The sequence below is a fragment of the Spermophilus citellus genome (genome assembly GCF_964194105.1).
Source record: "Spermophilus citellus genome assembly, chromosome: 1".
NCBI classification, from domain to species: Eukaryota; Metazoa; Chordata; class Mammalia; order Rodentia; family Sciuridae; genus Spermophilus; species Spermophilus citellus.
The window spans coordinates 160,164,581-160,175,681 of NC_138182.1; the positions used below are offsets into that span (position 1 = coordinate 160,164,581).

At 34.5% G+C, this 11,101-nt stretch overlaps 1 protein-coding gene across 2 annotated transcripts; it reads left to right on the top strand.

Moving 5' to 3' along the window:
• Positions 1-289: 289 nt before the first annotated feature.
• On the top strand, positions 290-10,673 carry LOC308655146 (F-box/LRR-repeat protein 21; the record flags this gene model as incomplete). Of its 2 annotated transcripts, XM_081304994.1 has the most annotated exons (5): positions 290-372; positions 2,772-3,138; positions 7,635-7,757; positions 9,495-9,666; positions 10,030-10,673. In XM_081304994.1, 5 exons carry the CDS (start codon positions 290-292, stop codon positions 10,671-10,673), a joined length of 1,389 nt encoding a protein of 462 aa, XP_081161120.1. The 2 variants fall into 2 exon arrangements, with proteins under 2 accessions (XP_081161120.1, XP_081161121.1); XM_081304995.1 differs by lacking the exon at positions 290-372 and having other exon boundaries at positions 2,773-3,156.
• Between the last annotated feature and the right edge of the window lie 428 nt (positions 10,674-11,101).

Here is an 11,101-nt window from a genome sequence, read left to right on the forward strand (position 1 = left end):
CATAGATATTAATTAGAATGTGAATCTTCAGAGCTCTTTGACTGCTTGATCCATAGCCTTAGTAGAGCTTAAAGTGTAATTTTTGGCAAGTATTGCAATATTTCCATTAACCAGGCTATTTTTTAATGGTCAAAGATAGTTTTGGAATTAATAGTTTCCTAACAGAATTCTACCATGTACACAAATGTATATAAATAACCTAAGCATAAAAATTATTGGATATTGACTTATATATTCTGATGAATGTGGGTTTTTTTTCATATTTTGTCAAGACAGGAAGTGAAGTCAAATGGATATTGGTGAGTACTCTGCAACAGCAGGTGCCTCACTTTATTGGTTCAGAGTCAGCCGTAATTTGGAAGCCTTCTTTAGGTAAGAAAGTCTCAAAAAAGAAATAACATATTTCTTTAGCTTTGAAAAGAAATGATCTTCTGTTAAATGATTCTACATGTATAGGCTAGAATTTTTATACCAGGGTTTTCAAGGTAATAAGATCAATTCGTTCTGCATTCTAAAATATATTTTATTGATGCACATAGCTATAAATTTGTTTTTATGAAGCTTATAATTTTTGGATGAAAATTAATGCAACAAGGAAAATGAAATCAAAATGTTAATTTAACTAAATTATTGGTGTTACTATCATATCCTTTAATAGTTTATGGTGATTCTTCTATCATTAAATTGGTAATTTAGTGATTTTTTTTTTTTTTTTTTTGGTACTGGGGATTGAACCCAGGGGCATTTAACCACTGACCACATCCCCAGCCATTTTTAAAGTATTTTGTTTAGGGACAGAGTCTCACTGAGTTGCTAAGTGCCTCACTAAGTTGCTAAGGCTGGCTTTGAACTCAAAATACTCCTGCCTCAGCCTTTTGAGCCACTGAAATTATAGTTGTTCCATACCCATGCCCAGCTAATTTAGTGATTTTTATCCAATAATTTTAACCATCCATGTTACATAAATTATATTTAAATATATAACACAATCCTGTTTAGAGAATTACAAAGTGGTTTTCTAACCTAGCTTTGGGTAAAGTCTTTGTTCTATGTTTGGCTTCACTGATTTTCTGGTACAGGATTCTATTAGGGGCAACTTTTCTTTGGTAATAATTTAGTGAAATTTTAACTATGTATTCTGTAGGTTGCCAAATGAAACAGTACAAGCAAAATGTTAATGAGTGTTCTCAGCATCTGAATTTAGAATCCAGCTTCTATTCCTTTACATTACTATTATAGATAACTAGCATTAAAGAGTAGATTAGTAACATTTGCTTTGAACTATTGATAGTCAGCAGTTTCATGTATTTTACACTGAATTGCTAGTTTCAAAGTTGTACATGTAACTAGTTTAGTCAAACTAAAATATATATAGTAGCTTTTCTGATGCTTGGGATATAGCTTTGCAACTATTTTTGTTTCTCGTTTTGGTTTTCCAAACCCTAAAGATAACTTCATTTTGTTTAGTGACTTTATAGGTCAATCCTGCTTCTGGGATCCAACTCTATGTTGTGGTTAAGAAATGTTTCATATCAGACAGAGTGACTCACAAGACAGATATATTTACACATTAAATAACTATTTCATTAGATTTAAAGGTATGTTTCGATTATGAAATTGAATCTTCTATATATAGAGTTCTAACTTTGAAGGGTAAAAGAATGATTAAATAGTTAACTAGAATTAAATGCAGTTCAAAACCACCCTTACCATTATTTTGCCTTGTAAATAATTGTATACTTGAGATTCTCAGGTAAAGTATATGTAGAAAATGACCATATATATTTAGATATATCTGAACTTCAAATTTGTTGTAACTTAGCTGCATCCCAAGCTGGCTAATACCTAGAGATCCAGCATGTCTTTTTGTGGGGAGTGAAGAACACCTGCTCACTTGCTGTTTATCTTTGACTGAAGAGGATCCGATGTATTACACAAAGACTCTGGCCCTGCTGTATACATCTTTCCTAGAGCTTGTGTGTCCCAGCTGTCATCTGAAAATTATTGTAGACTATTTGACTTTTTGTTAGAATTGTACTTTGACATAGAAATAAAAATAGTTCAGAAAAATGGAATTTTAATATAGCAATACAGACTGCAATACTTATTTGAGCACTTACTGTTTGCTGCCACACTAAGTGCTTTAATCCTCACAGCAATTTTATTAGCTGGGTATTGCTGTAATCCTTGTTTTGCAGCTGAGAAAATGGAGGCTTCAAGTAATTATCTCTGACAAGATTACTGATTAGTGAGTGGCATAGCTGAGACTTATCTAGACTTACACTTTCAATTATGTTGTCCTGTCTTCCAGACCTCTCAGGAGTTCTTAGCAAAATTGCAGTGTGATGCTTCCTCCTTTATAGGAGTAGTATGATATAGTAATTGACCAGAAAAAAAAAAAACAGAAACAAAACCTGAGATATATGCTGCTTTCTTAGATGTTTTCTCTTGGAAGCTTCCTCAACCACTTCTCCCACATGCAAACTCAGTCAAAGTCCGTTCTCTTTTCTTCCATTGTGTCTTGTTCCAACTTCAGTCATATAATTTATCAATGCTTTTCCCCATGTGATCATAGCTTTGAGAATAAATTTACACTTATTTATCTCTATCCCTAGGGCAAAGCAGCATTTATCAATGCACGAAAGTGGAATATTATTACTAAAATTGTGTTATTATTTTCATTTTATAATATGATTCTATACAATTAAATTGCAGATAGTTGATAGAAATGTGAAAAAGATCAAACACTTAACATTTTCTAATGTTTACAGAATGAAGAGGAACAATTTCTCTGTTGTGAATAAAATTGTCCAGTCTTCACCAGCAGTGAAACAGCCCAAACTTGGGTTCTGCTCTTCTCTAAAACAGACTCAAGTGTCCACTGTTGTTCTCAACTGGGGGAGTCTGCCTCACCATGTGGTATTACGAATTTTTCAGTATCTTCCTTTAATAGATCGGGCCCGAGCATCTTCAGTGTGTAGGAGATGGAATGAGGTGTTTCATATTCCTGACCTTTGGAGGAAGTTTGAATTTGAACTGAACCAATCAGCTACTTCGTATTTTAGGTCTACTCATCCTGATCTCATTCAGCAGATCATTAAAAAGCATGCTGTACATCTTCAGTATGTCAGCTTTAAGGTAAGAAAAATAAGCACTGTAGAAAAACTGGCTTATATACTGTGTTAGCTTTTTGTTTGCATATTTCATTTTTTGGTGATTTATAATTACATATAATAGTGGGAATCATTTTGCCTTATTTGTACATGCATATAACATAATTTGATCAATCTCATTCCCAAGTACCTTCCCTTCTGCTCCTCTCTTCCCTTTCCCATCAGCTTGCTCTACCCATCCATTACTACTATTGTTATTTTAATTAGTGTGTTATAAAAAAATAGAGAAATGCAGAATTCATTATGGTATAGTCGTACATGACATGGATATAACATAAATGGTAGATTTTGTTTTCTAGTTCTTCCCCATGTCCATCCTTCTCTCTCCATCTCAGTTTCTTCCTTCTATTCTATTTGTCTTCTATTTTTGTGAGATTACCCCTCCTTTTTTTTTCCTTTTTTATCTTCTCTCTCTAGCTGTTGCATGTGAAAGAAAACATTTGAATCTTGACTCTCTAAGTGTGTATATTTCACTCAACATGTTCTCCATTTCTATCCATTTACTTTAAAATAAAATTTCATTCTTCTTTACAGGCACCTAGGCTAATTCCATAACCTGGCTATTGTGAAATGTGCTGCTATAAACATTGGTGTGCATGTATCACTATACTGTTTAGATCTTCTGCATAAATACCAAGGAATAGGATACCTGAGTGGTTCTATTCCTAGTACTTTGAGGAATCTCGATGCTGCTTTTCAAAGTGGTTGTACTAATATGCATTGCTTCCAACAAAGTGTACCTTTTCCCCACCTCCTCGCCAGCAATTATTGTTCTTTGTACTCTTGATGTATGCCTTTCTAACTGGACTGAGATGAAATCTCAGTGTAGTTTTGATTAGCATTTCCCTAATTGCAAAGGATGTTGAACTTTTTTTTTTCGTATGTTTGTTGGCCGTTCATATTTCTTTTTTTGAGACTGTTTACATTCAGAGTTATTGTGAAAAGATGTTTATTATTTTCTGTTACTTTCATTGATTCACATATTTAATTTGGTTTTAATTTTCATTTGCTTAATTACTAGCAAGCTTCATCCATTTGAGGGCTGTGGGGTTTCTTTTTGAGTTTTTTTGAGTATAGTTTAAAGTAATTTCTGTCGTGCTGGCATAGTGGTTATGAATTATTTCAATTTATCCTTATTGTGAAAAGTTTTTATTCTTAAATTATGAATGATTGCTTTCCTGGATATAATAATAATGATTGGTAATTGTTTTCTTTCAGAGCTTGGATTACCTCATTCCAAGCCCTCCTGGATTTGAGAGTATGAGCTGAGAAGGCAGAAATGAGCCTTATTTTTACCTCTGCATGTGTGACTTAACATTTTCCTCCTGTGACTTTTAATATTTTTTTATACTTATTCTCTGTTAGGCATTTTGATGTGCCTTGGAGGTATTTTTTTTTAAATCTGTCTATTTGAGGATCTACTTGCCTCTTATATGGACGTCTATCTTATTCCTAAGATTTAGAGAATTTTCTGCTGTAATTTCATTGAAAATGTTCTAAATGCCATTAGCCTGTATCTCCATGCCTTCTTACCAATCTCAATGACTCTTAAGTCTTTTAATGTTTTTCCAGAGTTCTTGTATATTATTTTTTTTAAAAAAATTCTTTTAGAGTTGTAGATGGACAGTTGTAGATGTGCCTTATTTGATTTATTTATTTTTATGTGTTGCTAAGCATCAAACCCAGGGCCTCACATATGCTAGACAATATACAGCCTTAGCCCCAGTTCTTGTATATTCTGACTATGTTCATTTTTTTCTTACTGCATACTAAGTATTCAAGTTCACATACCTTATCTCTGAGGCCTGAAGTTCTGTGGATTTATTGTGTTTTTTTTCATTTCCAGGATTTCTGTTTGGTTTCATTTCAAATCTTTTTCTCTTTATTGAAATGGATTTTCTACTATTGTGTTTGCTCTCTTAATTCATTCCTTAAGTCTTCTTTTGTTCATTAATCATTTTAATAATCAATTTTTGTAATTTTTTTGGAGTTTTATCCCCTTTAGTATGTATGGATTTCTTTGTTGGGGGATTATAATTTGGAGGGAGCCTTGTGTGCCTGTTTCCTTACATTTTTTAGAGGTCTTAGACTTACACATCTGTTAAGATGGATTCCTCCTTTTTTATGAGAGGGTCCTTTAGTATGTAGTTATCTCTTTTGGAATAAGTCCTGGGTTGTTGGTATTTCTTAGCTTCAACACATAGGCTCAGTGTATTCCATGGGTTAATTTCAACTGCCAGTGCCTCTCACTTTGCCTCTACTGAACTGCTGATTTAAGTCTCACTCTTGGAGAGCTGCTGTAACACTGTGAATTCCTCTCAGTCATCATTTTGAAACTTCTCTGGTTTTGCTGTAGGAGCATATGTCCAATAGTGAAATCTGAGGGCCACCCTCTGTCCAATTCCTGCTTGGGCCACCCTCTGTCCATTCCTGCTTGGTACCTGGTTGTTAATTGTGGGTTGTTGTCTCTCCTCTTCTATGTGTTAAAGTATCATTGAATCCTGAGTGGACGTAGATTATATGTGAAGCAAGATATACTGTCACTTGGCTGGATTGTGGATATAGTTCAGTAGCAGAGTCTCCACCCCCTGAACTCAGTCATATCTCAATCACTTCCCAGAAAGGCGTGAAACAAAAGACAGCAGGAAATGTTATACAGCATTAAAATAAATGTCTATTGCCTACTATGACATCTACAACAACAATTACCACAAAAATAGGAATAACAGGGTCAGCAGTTAACAATAAGTAGTCATAAACTAGATCTAGCACTAAAGTAAACAGCAGGTGTCAACTGGCCATCCACAGGACTAATACCTGCAATGATGTAAATGGTGAGGACAGCAATTACATAAACTAAATATAAACTAGTTCTAGAAGATGACAAAATTGCAGTTCATTAAGAGAAAAGAAAATGAGTATGAAGGCAATAGAATGTTTAAAATATTCAGAAAGTGAACAGAGAAGGAGAGGGGCAGCAAGTGACAGCTATAACAGAGGAGTAAAGAATAACTAAAAGAAGCAAAATAGTGAACAAGAGATTAGCTATTAAATGGAGAAGAAAGGAGAGAAAGGGTAACAAGAAAAAAAGCAAAAGCAAAAACAAACAAATAAATTAAAAAATCAAAGCAAAACAAAAAATCAGGATAGTTCTAAATGAGAATTTCCAGTGGTGGGGTTTGGAGATTAGCTCTGACCATACCTTTGGAACTTTGTCAGGTGGTATCTGCTACAGAGAAATTGGATCCACACAACCTGGAGCTGGGCAGATGCTGATCTCTGCTGGGCTTCTGAATCTCGGGGGCCTCGGAAGAACTCCACTCACAGGGCAGGGTGACTAACCCTCCACAGGTCTTGCAAGGTGGTTTTTCCTGGATCAGATTATATAATTGTACCTGCCTCTCCAGCTTCTGGATTCTCCCCAGCTTCTGAATTCTCCCCAGCTGGTCATGTGAGCTGCCAGACACAAAGCAAAAGTGAGCCACACTCCCTCAGTATCCCCACCCTGAATTGCCTTGAGCACAATCCTCTCTGTGCCCATTTCAGTTGTGCCCCTCTAGGCATCATCTAGGCCCCACAGCAGCATGGCAGTATTTCTTAGGGTCTTCTGAGCTCCCGTAGCAGCAAGCCTAGCTTGCCTGCCTCAGGATGGCTCCCTGCCTCAGCTCTCCACTCGCCAGTCCAGAAACATGGAGTACTTTTTAAACATACGCACTGTGCAGCTCTGGTTTAGCTGAGTTCAGACCACTTCTCCATTCTATTGGTTTTCCCACACCTAATTTGTTCACTGTGTTTCTTTGTCACTCTGCCTGTGTCCTCGTTCCTTCAGTGGTGAACTGGTGCCACTGGCCTGGCTCCTAAGTGATTTTTCTTGTCCTTTGTGCAAAGCACATGAATTTCTATGTTTCTATCATTCTCTTACTGTCTCATATTGAATTTCAATGACTTCCCTTTGTCACCCACCTCCTGAGAAGTAGTACTCTGGCTGCTTAACTCCAGAACCGTGGAGCAACTGGAAAATCCCCTTCTTCTAATCTGCCATCTTTTCTTCTACCTGTTAACAACCAACACCCATTTTGTATATCTAGATCCTTCTCTGGAAGTACTTTGAGTTTTGCAGAAATTTTAATCTCAAAAATTTTCCAGTTTTTCTCTAGCTACTGAGTAGATTGAAATATAGCACTTGGATTATAACTGACTAACTTAAACCTCAGTTTTCTTCATTTGGATGCTATTATTGAAATTCAAGTAATTATAAAAGATTTGAAAATATGAACTAGTTGGCAAGTTGATTTGTCATTGCATCTGTTTCTTACCTTTTAATCTGAGACATTTTGTATAAAGAAATATTCATCTGTATTGATTAAATGGATAAATAAAATTGTACAGTTGAATTTTATTAAATATATTTCCAGTAACTCTGAAATTTAGGAAATTCAGATTTAAAAATTGTCTTTGTAGGTTGATAGTAGTACTGAGTCAGCAGAAGCTGCCTGTGATATACTTTCTCAGCTGGTAAATTGTTCTATCCAGACCTTGGGACTGATTTCAACAGCTAAGCCAAGTTTTATGAATGTGTCGAAGGTAAGGATACTGTGTTTTTTGTGGATACATACTAAAATTCTTAAATATTGCCGAACTAGGTGAAAAATAATTCTTTACCTAAAGACAGACCACATCCTAATTCTAAAAGATATACAGGATACCCTATTCAGAAACCCTGAAAAAAATGGGGGATTTGGCATTGGGATAATAGAATAATAGAAATAATTAGATGAAAACTTATTGGTTCTGCATAGGTATTTCCTTGGTTTATGATCTGTAGAATCAGATTAGTCTGAAATGCTTCTTCAAAAGCTGCTGTTGCACATCAGCTTCCAGGGCCAGCTTCTAGGTGAGCTGATGCAGTCACCAGAGCAGACACCAAAAATTAAACTTCAGTTTCAAGTGAGTTTTGTGACTGCTGTCAAGGTTGAGGATCTCTATGATATCTGGTGATATCTGGGTGTTTTTTGCTGGCAAACTAAGGAAAAATAAGATAAAATTGCAGCATTTTACTAAGCATAAAAATTGCTAAACAAATACATTGTTATTATAGTGATATATGGACTCTAAACAGCCTTTTAGACTAAAGTAGCTAATTAGGAGTTGATTAAGGGAAAAATGAACCTCATATTTCTTAAAAAATAGTGGTATGTTTATATTTCTCTAATAATTTGACACCATAAAATCTAGTAGAGGTGTCGCCCAGCTCCCTCTGAAAATTTGTGTGGACCAATTTATAATCAGTGTTTTCTTATAAATGAATTTGCATTTTTAACCAGTTTGGTCAACCTAATAGGAACAATAAAATCATTAGTAGGTTCTATTAATGTTGAAAATTGATTTTAAAAAAGGAAAAGTGATCATGCCTGAATTTGAGTTCCAAACTTTCTATCTTTACCAGAAAAGAGTGCATCTGAAACCTTGTGGAATTGTTTTCATTTTGAAAACTATAAATAAAATTTAATTTATAAATCTTTAAGACATATAAAGGTTTGGAATTACTTTGTTTAGGTAATTTGTTAGGAAGACCATGTCAGTGAAGAGTGTGTCATCCATCTAACCATTCATTTTCTTAACAACTGTTTATTGACCATCTATTATATGTCACATGCTATTTTAGGTCTTGAAATATGGAAGTGTATAAAACATAAAATTTCTATTTCTTTAGGGCAGGAGTTGAAAAGGTCCAAAGAATAAATATTTCAGGCTTTGAGGGCCATATAGTTCTGCCTCAGATACTCAGCTCCGGTATGGCAGTGTAAGGCCAGCACAGACAGTACATAATGAAGGGGCACGACTTTGTGCCAGGCAGACTTTATCCATGGACACTGAAATCTGAGTTTCATGTAGTTTTCACATTACAAAATAATTTTTTCAGTCTTTTAAAAACATAAAAACTATTCTTAAGTCACAAATCATAGAAAGACTGTGGGCTGAATTTGGTGGTCCATAATTTGACAACTCCTACTCTAGGAAATTAATAATTGTATCCTTTTAATATTGAACACCAAATTCTTACGGTTGAAAATAACAGCTGCAAGGCCTGTTCTATGAAATTTTTGAAATTTCTCCCTTTCTCACATTTCATTTACTAATTATGAAAGTATAAATCTACACTTTGTTATAATGAAAATTTCTTCTACTAGTTAATGGTACTGTGAATAATAATAATATGTGATTGTTTGCATTTGTTGACATAGCTTTAATGAATTATTTGATTTGAAGCTGTAGACTTTTAAATAATGTTTTCATAATTTTTTTCTGATGCCCTTCCAGGCTCATTTTGTCTCAGCACTTACAGTTGTGTTTGTCAATTCAAAATCATTATCATCAATCAAAATCGAAGATACACCAGTGGATGATCCTTCATTGAAGATTCTTGTTGCCAATAACAGTGATACTCTAAGACTCCTAAAAATGAGTAGCTGTCCTCATGTTTCATCTGATGGTAGTTTATATTTTTTATAAATAAAATTATGTTTTATCATAGTAATGATAACAGTATAATTTCTTATTGAAAATTACAGGCTTATGAAACCTAACTCATTAATTTTATTCAAATAAGTCAATCTGTAAGCTGGATATAGTTTAAATTGCTTATCCTGAGAATATTTTAATTACATTATATATTCAAACACATAAAATTAGACTTTGTATTATATGTATAATCCTGTTTCTTGGCAACCGTCTCGGAAATTGTTAGGTATCTGTTGTAGCAAATAGTAAATGCTATCAAATTTAAATTTACAAAGCATTATGTTAATATCAATATGATAATTTGTTCTTAAGAATTTTTTCCCATTTTCCACAGGAATTCTTTGTGTAGCTGACCATTGTCAAGGCCTTAAAGAGCTGGCGCTGAATTATTACATTCTAAGTGATGAACTTCTCCTGGCACTTTCAAGCGAGACTCATGTTAACCTTGAACATCTTCGAATTGATGTTGTAAGTGAAAACCCTGGACAGATTGAATTTCATCCTATTAAAAAGCACAGTTGGGATGCACTTATTAAACACTCCCCTGGAGTTAATGTTGTTATGTACTTCTTTTTATATGAAGAAGAATTTGAGCCGTTCTTCAAAGAAGAAACCCCAGTTACTCACCTTTATTTTGGTCGTTCAGTAAGCAAAGCTATTCTAGGACAGATAGGTCTTAACTGCCCACGACTAATTGAGTTAGTGGTGTGTGCTAATGGTCTTCAGCCTCTTGATAATGAGCTTATCTGTATTGCTGAACACTGTAAAAATTTAACAGCTTTGGGCCTCAGTGAGTGTGAAGTTAGCTGCAGTGCATTCGTTGAGTTTGTCAGACTCTGTGGGAGAAGACTAACCCAGCTCTCTATCATGGAGGAAGTTCTGATCCCTGATGACAATTATAGCCTCGATGAAGTTCATACTGAGGTCTCAAAATACCTGGGGAGAGTGTGGTTCCCTGATGTGATGCCTATCTGGTGACCAACTACCAAAGATTCTGAACATTTTAAATAATCAATAAGATTAGCTGCTTTCTGTTTATGCAAATGTAAACTTTAAGATGCATAGCCTAAATATTTTAGGTTAAATATTTTATTGTTTGCAAACTGTCTTATTGGATTGCTGCAGAATCATGTGGAAAAAGTGTAAGAAATGTCAGTAACCAGAAATCTTTGTCAACAGAGCATAGACACTATAGATTAGCTGGTTGATAGGCTAGGGCTAAAAACTAAATAGATTCTTCCCCCTTCCTTGAAGGCATATTTTAGCTTACTAAGTAAATTTATAATGTTAAACTTGGATCTCTTCAGTTATACCTTTTACTTTACACTTCATATTGCTTTAATTGTATCTGATTCCTCTTGGTACTAATATATTTTACAAAATATGTAGTATTAAAAATTAGAGTA